The sequence below is a fragment of the Hemitrygon akajei genome, chromosome 27 (assembly GCF_048418815.1).
Source record: "Hemitrygon akajei chromosome 27, sHemAka1.3, whole genome shotgun sequence".
NCBI lineage: Eukaryota > Metazoa > Chordata > Chondrichthyes > Myliobatiformes > Dasyatidae > Hemitrygon > Hemitrygon akajei.
In genome coordinates, this window is record NC_133150.1 from 50,076,512 (window position 1) to 50,091,349 (window position 14,838).

At 43.7% G+C, this 14,838-nt stretch overlaps 1 protein-coding gene across 4 annotated transcripts in view; it reads right to left on the minus strand.

Moving 5' to 3' along the window:
* plxna2 (plexin A2) overlaps positions 1–14,838 on the minus strand; it is a 574,692-nt gene that overhangs the window by 26,572 nt on the left and 533,282 nt on the right. For all 4 annotated transcript variants that reach the window (XM_073030937.1, XM_073030940.1, XM_073030939.1 and 1 more), the window contains one exon: positions 14,322–14,425. In XM_073030937.1, the coding sequence (XP_072887038.1) occupies positions 14,322–14,425 (104 nt within the window). The remainder of the gene's footprint in view (positions 1–14,321; positions 14,426–14,838) is intronic.

The following is a 14,838-nucleotide window of genomic DNA, read 5'->3' on the forward strand; positions in this document are numbered from 1 at the left end:
AGGGCGTGTTGTCCCTGGAGTGAGGATGTTGAGGTAACTTGAAAGAGGTGTATAATTAAGAGCTGTTGATGGGCCAGGTAGTCCAAAACTTCCTCTCATGGTAGACGCATTGAAAACCAGAGGGCAAAGGATTAAACTGAAAGGAAGGAACTTTAAAGTAGATTGTAGATGAAGAGGAATTGCTTTTCCCAGACTGCACTGAATCTGTGGAATTCGTTTTCCAGGGAAGCAGTAGAGGGGAACATTTTTATTTTTCAATGAGAGGAATTAATATCTAAAGCTCACTGTCAGAGAAGATGATGGAATAAGTTACAATCACTATGCGTTAACTTTTTTTGGACAGACATTTTGACAGACAAATAGGCAAGGCATATTCTCCTAATGTAGGTAAATGGGACTAGAGTTAATGCACAGAATAGACAGCATGGGTGATGGGCCAAAGGGCCTGTTTCCGTGCTGTACCACTCTGTGACTGCAGGCACACTCCTATGCTAAAATGTGTTTGGCAGCTGGCTTTTTGCATTGCAACTACATCTTGTTGTAGATCAGAATCAGAATCAGGCTTATTATCACTGATGTCATTAAACGTGTTGTTTCGCAGCAGCAGTGCAGTGTAAGACATAAAAACGTGACAGCAAGTTACAATAAGATATATACAAAAAATGAACAAATAGCATACAAAGGGGGCAAATAGCGAGGTAGTGTTCGTGGACTGTTCAGAATGTTGATGGGACTGGGGAAGAAGCTGTTCCTAAAACGTGTCTTCAGTCTCTCGTACTGATGTAAGGAATGAGAGAGGGCATGTTCGGGATGGTGAGGGTCCTTAATGATGGATGCTGCCTTCTTGAGGCATTGCCCACAGATGTCCTTGATAGAGTAGAATAGAACAGAACTTTATCATTGTTGCTCTGGACACTGAGATTGCAGTGCTTCTCCAGTCTGTGCAAACAGATATTTACAATGCATGCGGTACTCCCATCTTTACGTGCAACCAGTGGCTTTGATAGTCCATAACGCTCAAAGGCCATTGGGCAAGCCGGGGGGTAGTATTATTCAACTGCACTACAGGCCTCGGGAAGAAGCTGTTTTACACTCGTACTGTCTTGGCTAAGATGCTTCTGTATCTCCTACCTACCAGATGACAGGAGATTGAGCAGACAGTGTCCGGGATGGGATGGGTCTTTACGAATGCGCTGTGGACGTTCAGAGTTGTAAATTGTCTCCAGGTCCGGTAGTTGAGTCCCAATGATGTGCTGAGCCTTCCCAATCACCTGTGCTTTGTGATCTGTCTTGCTGCAGCTAGAGTGTCGCATTGTTGCTCCGTATGTCAGTATGCTCTCTATCACACATCGATAAAAGTTGGCCAGCAATTTTTGAGGCAAATTAGCTCTCCTTAAGCACTTCAGGTTGTATATTCTCTCAATGGTTGGGAGGCAAGTGACCTTTTGTTTCACATTTTTCCTGGAGTTTCCATGGCAGGCACTGTGCATCTTTCAGCCCGTGTGAAACTGCCCAAGGGTGTAACTCACACTCATCCACAAAAACAACAACTCGCCAGCTTTGGATAAATACCATGCTCATGCACAGTTACGCACTGGAGATGGGTGCAGCTCTCCCCAGCCCTGGTCAGCTGGGAGAGTACGTTACAATGGTATCCTTTCAGTTCTGTGATTTAGTGTGTGAAGTGTTAAAGTGAGGGAACAAATCCACGGTTTGATCAGAGCTCAAGCTTTGATTCTACAAAAAATGATCCAGGTCTTTCCAACCCTGGTAATTGCAGAGCATGAGGCACCCCTGGTCACAGCCCAGGAAGGTATCGGGGGGGGGGGGGGGGTTTGCAGGCAGTATAGAACAGTACAGCACAGTACAGACCCTTCAGTCCACAGTGCTGTGCTGACCTTTGAACCTATTCTACAAACTGTCTAACTCTTCCCTCCCAAATGGACCACAACCCTCCATTGTCCTTGTATCAATGTACTGATCTAAGAGTCTCTTCATGTCACTAATGTATGTATCTCCACAACTACTACCAGCAATACATTCCAGCTATTTAGCACTCCTTCAGTAAAATACCCACCTCTGACACCTCCCCTGAACTGTCTTCCACTCACTCTAAACAGATGTTCTCCCATATTAGCCACTTCCACCCTGGGAAACAATCTCTGGCTGTCCACACCATCTTCACATCTCTGTCAAGTCACCTCTCATCCTCTGTTGTTCAAAAGAGAAAAGCCCTAGCTTGTTCAACCATCCTCATAAGACATGCTTTCTAATCCTGGCAAACTTCCTCGGCACCCTCGCTAAAGATTCCCCATCCTTCCTATGATGAGGCGACCTGAACTGAACACAATAGTCTGAGTGTGGTTCAACCAAAGTTTTCTGAGCTGCAGATGTGTTGAAGCCAGGAGACACAGTGATGTAGCTAGTAAGTTACTGTCTCCTTGCTTCTATGACCCATGTTCAATCCTGACCGTCTGGTGCTGTCACTGGGAAGAAGATTAGAAGATGAAGAAGATTGGCTTTATTTGTCACATGGACATAAAAATATACGGTGAAATGTGTAGTTTACATCAAATCAAATCAGTGAGCGTTGTGCTAGGGTCCATGCTTATCAAAGATCCATATACAACTTGAAATTTGTATTTTCCAGATAGCCACAAAAACAAGAAAGAATATGAAAGTCATTCAGCGAAAAAACACATAAAAAGAAGTAAAAAGAATATTTTCATGAGCTAGGTTGAAGATGTCGATTGAGGGAGTCTTGTATGCTGATGCCATCTTGACTGGTCTCTTCACCATAATTCCAGTGAAAGCGTAGCTTGCCCACAGCTCACAAACCCTAACCCCTACACCTTTGGAATATGGGAGGAATTCAGAGCACCCACCCACACTGTTACAGGGAGAACGTACAAATTCTTTACAGACAATGGTGGGAATTGAACCCAATCCTACGTCTGGTTCTGTAAGGCGTTACGCCAACCATATGCTCACCCCACATTCTTGATATTTATTGCTTATTAATTATTGAAGCCGGTAAAACCTGAGGTGCTGGCATAGCCAAGCACACTCATTTCTCAACTGCTAGGAGCTTTTGGACTATTCTAGTGGTGTTTAGTATAGTGGCTTTCTGGAGATTTTTATGAATATTACTGTGTAGGTCTAATTGTTTATTGTTACTGTGTTATAGATAATACTGTCGGGACAATGTATACCCTGATCATGTTCCATAGTCTTTCAATTTCCTCTTTTAATTCAGTACATTTCACTTACTGATTTCTGTATTTTGTGTGTTTGGAATGGCTATATTGCTTGTTAATCCTGTAATATTATATCCAGAGTTTATATGGATTGTCGTATCTGTAATAACAGATCTGTTGTAATATCATTTGCAGGACTCTAAAACTGGATCAGGCAAGTATGAGTTTGTATTTTATTACATTTTTATTATTATTATTGTTATTACTATAACAGGTTCCTAACGTTGTCACAGCCAGGGGTGGTAGTGGGGATAAGCTCCCACTAGCTATGAAGTGCTCCACACGGCGTGTGACTCCAATAGCCTCCGAAAATCAAGTCCAACTCTTGGCCTTCACGTGTGGCTTTGCTGCTAGGTCCAGCGGAAACTGTTTCTACTGACAAGAAAAGGGGCAAAGGCGGAACTGGCGCCTCAAAACCAGTTGCTTTGGGCAGGTGGGGCTCGTCAGCCTTGGGCGGCAGCCCGCCTAGGAGAACCCATGGGAAAGGCTTTGGGAGTAAACCCCGGGGAAGAAATCCGGAGCCGGGGCCCCAAAGGCAGTTTGATGTTGTTTACAACTTCACTCTGGCAACCTCTGTGATGTCACTGGTGCCGAGCTGTATCGGCATTTGCCCTTCCCTTGGACTACATCAGTGATGTGGAGAGCGGAACCGGCTGTATGGGCAACAGCCGGTTCTTCAAATCTTCCTGCCCAGGCCTGCGCCCTGGAGAGGACAAAGTCTACATGATCCCCTGGGATCGAAGGCTGCCTACTACTACTACTATTACAGGTACTTCTTTTTAAATTTTTGTATTTACACAGGGTATTGTCTTTTCCACATTGGCTGTTTGTCCATCCTGCTGGGTACGGTTTTTCATTGATCCTTTTGTGTTTCCTGTATACACTGTGAATGCCCGCAAGAAAATGAATCTCAGGGTTGTATATGGTGACACACATGTACCTTGATAACAAATTTACTTTGAACTTTGAGCTGCTATGCTACCATGCCGCTCTAAAATGAAGTAGGATTTGTCCCAACGGCTGGTCTCATTCGGCTGAGGAAGCCGTTTCCATGCTGTCTGATGCCCTGGTTCCTTGTTTGTCCAATCTCGGAATGCCAATGTAAACGATAACTGGGAATTCGGCGCTAAATCAAAGAGTTAGCGTCAGGAAGCTGGCAGGCTGCTGATGAATATTACTGAGACGTGTACAATGATCTATGATATAACAATCTATCATTACAATGCTCTATGATGTTATCTATGATCTATAATATTACAGGGACGTGTACAATGATCTATGATCTCCAGACGAGTAGGTAAGGTAAAGCTTTCATCAAAATTACTTTAGATAATTTCTTTTATTTGGTGAGTGTGGTCTGCATTGGTATCAGTTTGATCCAAAAGCTACACTATAATCTGTTTCCCATTGCCCATGTTGTTTAGTAAAGCAACAAAGATTTTTAAAACAGATTTTCAAAGCAATAATAATTTCCCTTTAAAAAATCAACATGATTATTTTACATTTACTGAGCACCACAATGAGTCAGTAGAAAGAGGACAGCGTCAAAGGGGTGACAGGAAACTGTGGAAATCCAAGCAAAGCTGATTGAAATAGCTGTCACTTTATTAAAGGAACTGGCCTTCCTGCTGTTTAAGTCACAGGAAAGCATATAGCACCAGAAAATGTTCAATAAATTAAAATGAGCCAATTTCAGAAATGTCAAAAATACACATTTAGGTTATTGCAGGGAAAGGTTCATTCATTAATATTTTGTCGCATACACGTGTCTATATTTACCGATGTTCGCATCCTACAGAAAGCAGGAGGGGCAGGATAAACCAAAAGCAAGGCTTGACTGGGATACACAGATGGAAACACAGAGCTGTGGTTGATATTGGCTCTCCTGTTGACAGACCTCATCAGCCAAAGTACTTCTGAGGAAAGGCAGGTCAGAGCTCCCAAGGAAAGGCAGAATAGACTAGAGAGAGTGAATGGTTTCTGCCTGTTCCTGTAGAGAACCCAGTGAGAGAGAGAGAGTCGCTTGCTAGGTTGCCTAAGATAAAGATGAATTTTCTTTGTCACAAGCATGTGGAAAACTTCTACAGAGGTTCCATGGAGAGCATTCTGACTGGCTGCATCACTGTCTGGTATGGGGATGGAGAGGGGGTCGTTGCTACTGCACATGATCGTAACGTGCTGTGGAGAGTTGTAACTCAGTCAGCTCCATCATGGCTACCAGCCTCCGCTGTATCCAAGGGGCTGAGCCTCAGAAAAGCGGCTTCCGTCATCAAGGACCCCGACTACCCAGGACATGCCATCTTTTCATTGTGACAATCAGGATGGAGGTACAGAAGCCTGAAGGCACATAATCAGCGATTCAGGAACAGCTTCTCCCCCTCTGCCATCTGATTTCTGAATGGACACTGAACCCATGAACACTACCTCACTTCTTATTTTTTAATATCTGTTTTTTTCACTACTTATCTTAATTTAACTATTTACTGTACATATATATATATACACTGACTGTAATTCAGTTTTTTTGTTCATTTATCAAGCATTGTATTGTTGTGCTGCTGCTGCAAAGTTAATAAAGTGCACGACATATACCAGAGATATTAAACCTGGTTCTGATTTTGATCCTGAAACGTACAATGAACGGTGCCGTTTGCATTAAATCAGAGCAGTGAGGATTGTGTTGGGCAGCCCGCGATGTTGGCCGGCTTCCAGCGCCGATGTGGCATGCCCACAACTCACTAACCCTAACTTGTACACCTTTGCAATATGGGAGGAAATTGGAGCAAACCCACGTGGTCACAGGGAACACACACGAACAAACACCGGGAACTGAACCTGGGTCACTGGTGCTGTAAGAGCTTTACACAACCCACGATGGTACTGTGCTGCTCCACCAGCTGCAGGTGAGGGAGGGAAGGTATTTGAGGAAGAGGGATTTATGTTTGAAACACACTTAGTGGCCACTTTACTAAGCACGCCTGCTTGTTAACCAATCACGTAGCAGCAACTCAATGCATAAAAGCATACAGGCATGGTCAGGAGGTTCAGTTGTCATTCAGATCAAACATCAGAACAGGCAAGAAATGTGGTCTCAGTGACTTTGACCACAAAATGATTTTTGGTGCCAGACAGGGAGATTTGAATATGCCAGAAACTGCTGATCTCCCAAGATTTTCATGCACAACAGAGAACGGTGTGAAAATCAAAAAAATATCCAGCAAGCAACCTTTCTGTGGACGAAGATGCCGTGTTAATGAGTGAGGTAAGATGAGAATGGCCAGACTGGTTCAAGCTGACAGGAAGGGGACAGTAACCACACGTTACAATATTGGTGTGCAGAAGAGCAGTTCTGAACACTCAACACGTCAAGCCTTGAAGTTTTTATGGGCTACAGCAGCAGAGGGTCACACCGGGCTCCACTCCTGTACCTAATGAAGGGACCACTGGGTGTATTTGCCCAGAGTGTGTGCTTTCACCACCAGTGAACGGAGTCCAGAGATAGAATCCCTGCGTCCAATGTTTTCATCTCCAGCCTGCCAGGTAAGGCTAACGACAGACTTCTTACTACTTCAGAAAGTAAAATTTGCCCAGTCTTCAAAGAAGTGAGAAACTCAAACTGGATTTTAGAAAATGAAGCTCAAAGGAACTCCCTTGCACACTTAATTCCTGAGGCACATTCGAAAAAGAGGCAATCTTTATCTCAGCAAATAACTAAACCTTCAGCTAAAGGCATCTCAAACAAGACCCAGCTCTCTCAGTGGCTTGGAAACATCATTCCAGTCACATGTTAAATCCATGTTTTTCTGTCACACAGCCTTTTAATTTTATATACACATCTGTCACCTGATTGAAAAAATATTTTCTTCACCAATTTTATTTTAGTGGAATTAACTATTAGTTCTGACATAATAAATGTACAAGGTTCTGTGTGAGCTATTCTGATTGACTATTCTAATGAAGATTGTATACAAAGCACCTAGTGCCATCTATTATTTCTTTATTAATGCTGTCCTCGGAGGAAATAGAAAATGCTAATCCCAGCCTATTCACTGTCATGATTGGGGGCTGTTGCTGTCAAAGGCAAAGGCTTTAATTTTCTGTCAGACCCTGTCAGCACTTTGCTAATTTGAATTTGCTTTGAATCTGCTCTTCATTATGTGCATTGAATAGTGACAGATAATGACTGACTGACAACTTGTCAGCTCCTTGTTTGACATTAACTGCTTCAGTGCCAGCTCTGCTCCTCCCCTTAGTACAGGTGGATGGGAGTCTGCTCTACCGGCGGTCACTGGGACAGTGCCTGGCTGGAACAGTCTTAACAGAAACATTGTGTGCGTGGCAAAGTGAATTTATTACCAAAATGCATATTGTCAGCCTATTTATCTTGAAATTCATTTTCTTGCAGGCATTGTCAGGAAAATAAAGAAATACAATAGAATTTATGGAAATACACATAAACAAAGACTGACCAACAATCAGCGTGCAAAAGAAGACAAATTGTGCAAAGCAAAACTAAATAAATAATACTGAGAACATGAATTGGAAAGAGTACTTGAGAGTGAGTCTGTAGGTTGTGGAATCAGTTTCGAGTTGAGGTGAGTGAGGTGCCTGATGGCTGAGGGGTAATAACTGTTCCTGAACTTGGTTGTGTGGGACCTAAGGATCCTCTACCTCCTCCCTGATGGTGGTAGTGGAAATAGAACATGGCCTGGATGGGTGAGTGGCCTTGCTGATGGATGCTGCTCTCTTGTGGGAGTGCTCCTTGTAGACGTGCTCAGTGGTGGGAGGGCAGTGAATGTGACAGAGCTGTGTTGATTGCATTAAATATTTTTAATGCATGCAGTTCGTTACCTGGCAATTGTCGAAGGCATGAGATTGACATGAGATTCCTTTGTGAAAGATCAAAAACTCCGGAGAGACGAAGCTGAACGTATTTAATGACTTGTTAAAATACTGCTCTGAAAACAAAAAATGTTGCCATTATCACAAAGGTCTACCATCACTGTAGGCCTTGTATACGTGTCCAGGGTAAAGATGCGGGCAGGAAAAAATCATTATCCACCCTGAATCTGCCTTTTCCAAAACTCCCTTCTAGAAAGTGCTGTAGGGCTATTAAACAAAAAATTCATGCCATCTTCTACCTCCAGGAAGTTAATCTGATCAACCATTATAGTTAACGCTCCTCGCCTCCTCTATCTATTTCCCTCATAAACTATTACTTATAATACTGTTTACATTGTTAACACACATAAGTATTTAAGCATTTATGCACATATATTAACCTCTAACTTTATCATCTTTTTTATTTACAGGTACATATAGTTTATATTTTATTATACAATTCTTTTTGCTTTAGGAATGGTGAATGTCAGTTTTTGCTCCATTTCTCATCCTGACCAACACACCCAGCAAACTCCCTAATACTTGTAAAGGTAAATGGAAAAACAAAGTTGATCCTGGATCTTTGATCATAGGTTGGTAGGGAAGAGGACTGCGGGCTAGGGACGGATGTGAGGTCTATGCACCTGGCTGAGGGATCTCACTGCCTAGTAAAGGCGTGGAGCTGATGATGGGTGGGAATTAGCTGTGCTTTAGATAACAGTGCCGTCTTGTATTCTCAGGTTCAAAGTTCAACGTTACTTTATTATCAAAGTACATATATGTCACCATATTCATTTACTTGCAGGCATTCATGGTAAATACAAGAAACACAATAGAAAGAACGTAAGATCACATCCACCAGCATGGACGACCAGCCAATGGGCAAAAGACAACAACTGTACTAGTACAAAAAGAATGAAGAAAAGAAATGCCCTGGGTGGCTGGGGTCCTTGATGATGGATGCTACTTTACTGAGACAGTGGCCGGGTAGATGTGCTCAATGTTGGGGAAGGTGGTACCTGTGATGGACTGGATTGTATTTATTACTTTTTGTAGGTTTTTCTGTTCAAGGGTATTGGCGTTTCCCTACCAGGCTGTGATGCCACCAGTACACTAAACATCTATAGAAGTTTGTCAAAGTTTTAGATGTCACGCTGAAGGTTTGCAAACTTCTGAAAAAGTTAGACTGCAGTCCTGCTTTCCTTGTAATGGTACTTAAGTGCTAAACCCAGGACAGATCCTCTGAAATGATAACACCAGGGAATTTAAAGTTGCTGACCATCTCCACCTCTGATACCCGATAAGAACTGGCTCATGGACATCCCATATCCTCCAGCTCACTCAATAATCAGCTCCATGTTCTTACTGGCATTGAGTGAGAGGTTGTTGTTGAGGCATCACTCAGCCAGGTTTTTGATCTACCTCCTATACACTGATACATCACCACCTTTGATTCAGCCAATGATTGTAGTGACATCATCAGACTTGAATTTGGGATTGGAGCTGTTATTAGTCATAACTATGAGTAGAGCAGGGGGCACCTGTGCTGATGGAGATTGGGGAGCAGATGTTGTTGCCAGTTCAAACTGACTGGGGTCTGCAAGTAAGGAAATCCAGAATCCAGTTGCACATGGAGGTATTGAGACCCAGGTCTTGAAGCTTATTGATTAGTTTTGAGGGGATGATGGTACTGAACGCCGAGCTGCAGACAATGAAGAGCATCCTGATGGAAACATCTTTGCTGTGCAGATGTTCCAAGGTCGAGCGAAGAGCCAGTGAGATGGCATCTGCTGTTGATCTGTTGAAGAAGATAATTGGAGCGGATCCAAGTCACTTCTTAGAAAGTTTTCATCAGCAATCTCTCAAAGCACTTCATCACAGTGGATGTAAGTGCTACTGGATGATAGTCATTGAGGCAGGTTACCACGTTCTTCTTAGGCACTGGTATAAGTGAAGCCTGCTTGAAGCGGTTAGGTATCTCAGACTGCCAAAGTGGGAGGCTAAAGATATCAGTGAACACTCTAGTCAGCACAGATCTTTGTTACTCAGCCAGGTACCCCGTCTGGGCTGGATACTTTCCATGGGTTCACCCTCCTGAAAGATGCTCTCATGTAGAGCTCAGAGATTGAAATCACAGGATCACTGGTGGCTGTGGGAGTTCACGAAGGTCCTGATGAAGGGTCTCGGCCTGAAACGTCACCTGTTTACTCTTTTCCATAGATGCTGCCTGCCCTGCTGAGTTCCTCCAGCATTTTGTATGGGTTACTTCCTTTATGTTTTGATGGTCAAAGAGAGTGATAAAAGGCATTGAGCTCATCTGGGAGCGAAACCTTTTTGTTACCTATGTCAGTTGGTTTCACTTGGTAAGAAGTAATAGCATTCAAATTCCACAGCTGTTGATCAGAGGTGCAAGTTTGGATCGGAATTGCCACTTCTCACATGAGATGGCGTTCTTGAAGTTGCACCTGGACCTCTTGTATCTTACATGGTCGCCAGACCTGAATGCCACTGATCTGGACCTCAGCAGATTGCAGATCTCATAGGTCATCCAGGGCTTCTGGTTAGGGAAACAACCTTGCTTATGACTGTTTTTATAAAGTCCATATAACTGTGTTGTATCTGTTTAGATTCTCTGATAAGTCCTTGAACACAGCCCAGTCCACCAACCTGTAGCCCCTCCTCTGTCTCCCCAAGCACCTCTCCTTACTACTAGAGCCTTACTCTTTAGCTTCTGTCTGTATGCAGGTAAGAGGAGGAAGGTCAAATGATCAGATTTACTAAAATGTGGTTAAGGATGAAAAGGTAGGCATTCCTGATGGTGGTATTGCAGTGGTCGAGTGTGTTGGGACCCCAGGTGCTGCAGGTGATCTGCTGATGATAACTGGGCAGATATTTCTTCAAAAAAGTATGATTGGTCCCTGACAATGATTTGAAAGATAGCTGTCAAGTCGTCTGAGTAAATCTTCAGCCACAGGTAAGTTCTGAAGGTAGTACATAAAACAGAACGGACAGCCATGTAATTTCAGAAAACTGGTGGGCTGTCGTGGGGCGGAGAGAAACAATGGTCAGAGGGCCCTTCAGCCCACAGCTCCCTGGGCATCCATTGAATAGTAACTCATTTTCCAGCAGGCAGCCCGTTCCCTTCTTTGTCTTAATGAGTTGCGTATTAATCTAAATACTTCTTCAATACTGTGAGAGTCTCTGCCTCCATTATCTCCTCAGGTAACATGTCACAGAGTCCAAACACCTTCTGTGTGCAAAGGGTCAATGGTCCACCAATGATCCTCAAATTATCAATGAGCACAGGCAGTGGATGTTGTCTACTTGGACTTCAGTAAGGGATTTTGGAAGGTGCCTCGTGGTAGTGTTGGATTGGGCTGTAGAATTGCTATTTTTCTGGTAGTATAACTTTCTTATGCTTGTTTGTATTTTTACATAATCACCTATCTAAATGTAATTGTTCCAGTAATTGTTCCAGCTTAATGTGAAAAAGACTAAGGAGCTGGTGGTGGACCTGAGGAGGGCCAAGGCACCGGTGACCCCTGTTTCCATCCAAGGGGTCAGTGTGGACATGGTGGAGGATTACAAATACCTGGGGATATGAATTGACAATAAACTGGACTGGTCAAAGAACACTGAGACTGTCTACAAGGGTCTGAGCCGTCTCTATTTTCTGAGGAGACTAAGGTCCTTTAACACCTGCCGGACGATGCTGAGGATGTTCTATGAGTCTGTGGTGGCCAGTGCTATCATGTTTGCTGTTGTGTGCTGGGGCAGTAGGCTGAGGGTAGCAGGCACCAACAGAATCAACAAACTCTTTCGTAAGGTCAGTGATGTGAGGGTGGAACTGGACTCTCTGATGGTGGTGTCTGAAAAGAGGATGCTGTCCAAGTTGCATGCCATCTTGGACAATGACTCCCATCCACTCCATAATGTATTGGTTAGGCACAGGAGTACATTCAGCCAAAGACTCATTCCACCGAGATGTAACACTGAACATCATAGGAAGTCATTCCTGCCTGTGGCCATCAAACTTTACAACTCCTCCCTCGGAGTGTCAGACACCCTGAGCCAATAGGCTGGTCCTGGACTTATTTTCCACTTGGTATGATTAACTTATTATTATTTAATTATTTATGGTTGTATATTGCTATATTTCTTCACTATTCTTGGTTGGTGCCGCTGTAACAAACCCAATTTCCCTCGGGATCAATAAAGTATGTCTGTCTGTCTGTAATTACAGTGCAGTTAAGACTGCACTTTCCTGGAAACCTCTTGGTTTCAGTGGCGAGGGCCATATTACTTGAATCTGTCTATCTTATTGGTGAACTATGATCGATGGAACTTCTGTTTATCTCTGCTCTGGTATGAGAAGACCATGATGACCTTTTAGTCCGTTCCCTTGTTTTAGTTTCTCTCAACACTTTGCCTTCCTCTTCTCTGTTCTTGTGACAATAAAATGGGTATAAGCAACAAGATTCTGCCTCACTCTTGACTTCCAAAAAAACTTTGGATTGCAAAGCCCACAATAAATTTGCTATTAAAGTACATTTATGTCACCACAGACAACCTTCATTTCCTTGTTAGCATTCTCAATAGATCTATAGAATAATAACGATAATAGAACTAATGAAAGACAGCACCAACCTAGGCTTTCAACCAGTGTGCAAAAGACAACAAACTGCAAATATTAAAAGAAATAAATTACAACAATCATAAATAAATAAGTAATAAATATCAACAACATGAGATAAAGAGTCCTTGAATTATTTGTGGAAACATATCAATGATGGGGCAAGTAAAGTTGAGTCAAGTTATCGCCTTTGGTTCAAGAGCCTGGTTGAGGGGTAATAACTGTTCCTGAACCTGGTGATGTGAGTCCTGAGGCTCCTGTACCTTCTTCCTGGTGGCAGCAGTGACAGTGAGAAGAGGGCATGGCCTGGGTTGTGGTGGTGGGGGGGTCCCTGATGATGGATGCTGTTTTCCTGCAACAGAGTTTCATGTAAACGTGGTCAATAGTGGGGAGGGCTTTACCCGTGATGGACTGAACTGTATCCACTACCTTTTGTAGGATATTTCTTTCAAGGCCATTGGTGTTTCCATACCAGGCTGTGATACAACCAGTCAATTTTCTCTCCACTATGCATCTATAGAAGTTCGTCCAAATTTTAGCAACAGGATCCAACTGTAGGCTGACACAGAAGTCTATGACCAGTCGTGTTCTGCTAGCGTCAATGCTGGGACCTCTGTGGTTTCTGATACGATGAATGATTCAGGTGAGAATGGAGGTGGGCTGATCAGTAGGCTTGCAGAAGCCACAAACATTAGTGGAGCTGTGGATAGCGAGGAAGGATGCCAAAGGAATCAGCAGGATATAGATGAGTTGGAAATTTGGTCAGAGAATGGCAGATGGTGTCTAATTTGCACGAGTGTGAGGTGTACAGTTTGGAAGATCAGATGTGAGGAGGAAGTTCAAAGTAAATGGAGGACCATTAGGTGGCGCTGATGTACAGAGGGATCACAGGGTACAAGTGCAAAGAGGAAACACAAGTGGTGGTAAAGAAGGCGTACTACACACTTACCTTCACTGGTGGGGTATTGAATATAAAAGTTGGGAAGTGATGCTGCAGCTGGATAAAACTTTATAGTTAGGCCACATCTGGAGCATTGTTACAGTTCTGGTCGCCCCATTACAGGAAGGATGTAGAGGCATTAGAGAGGGTGCAGAAGTATTTTGTTGCCTGGACCCTCTCCTTTATATTGAACCTCGTTCTATAGTGTGGTTTCCAGCTGAGACCTAACCGATGATTTCCAAAGTTGTTCCAACTTTATGCCCCATCTAATGGAGGCAAGTATTCCCTATGCTTTCCTGAACACATCCGAGGAATTAGGGAAGGCAGGAGGATTTGGATGAGAAATGGAGAATGAGGAGGGCTGGATAAACATGGTTGTTCCTGCTGGGTCCACATTAGGCCAACCCATGCCTTAGGAGATCTGAAGAGTGTTGCTGGAGTCTACATTAAGTGAGGCAGTGCTTAATCTTGGAGAAAAGGACACTGAAGAAAATAAGTCCACAGACTCCGGACATCTTTCACTCTGAGATAAGGACATGCACAGACTGAGTGTGAGCAGTGTTAGTTCGGAGCAGACAGCCGTGTGTGTGTATTGGGATGGACTCATTACCTGATAGTGCACCAACGTGTTCAGACGTTTCCAGTCACACTCGATCTTGGTGGTGATATCTTCATCCTGCAGAACCACACGTGCCATCCTTCCCTGACGCCACTCTGCAGAGATACACACTCATCAGTACCGTACACTCCTATCAGTACACCCCATCGGTGCTGTACACCCTCACCAACAACCCATCAATACTCCACATGTGTACCGTACACTCCTATCAGTACACCCCATCGGTGCTGTACACCCTCACCAACAACCCGTCAACACTCCGCATGTGTACTGTAGACTCCTATCAGTACACCCCATCGGTGCTGTACACCCTCACCAACAACCCGTCAACACTCCACGTGTACTGTAGACCCCTATCAGTACAGCCCATCAGTACTCTACACTCCTATCAGTACTGTACACCCTCACCAACACCCCATCAGTACACCACATGTGTACTCTACACCCCTATCAGTGCTGTACACCTGCACCAGCGCCGCATCAGTACACCACATGTGTATTGTAGACC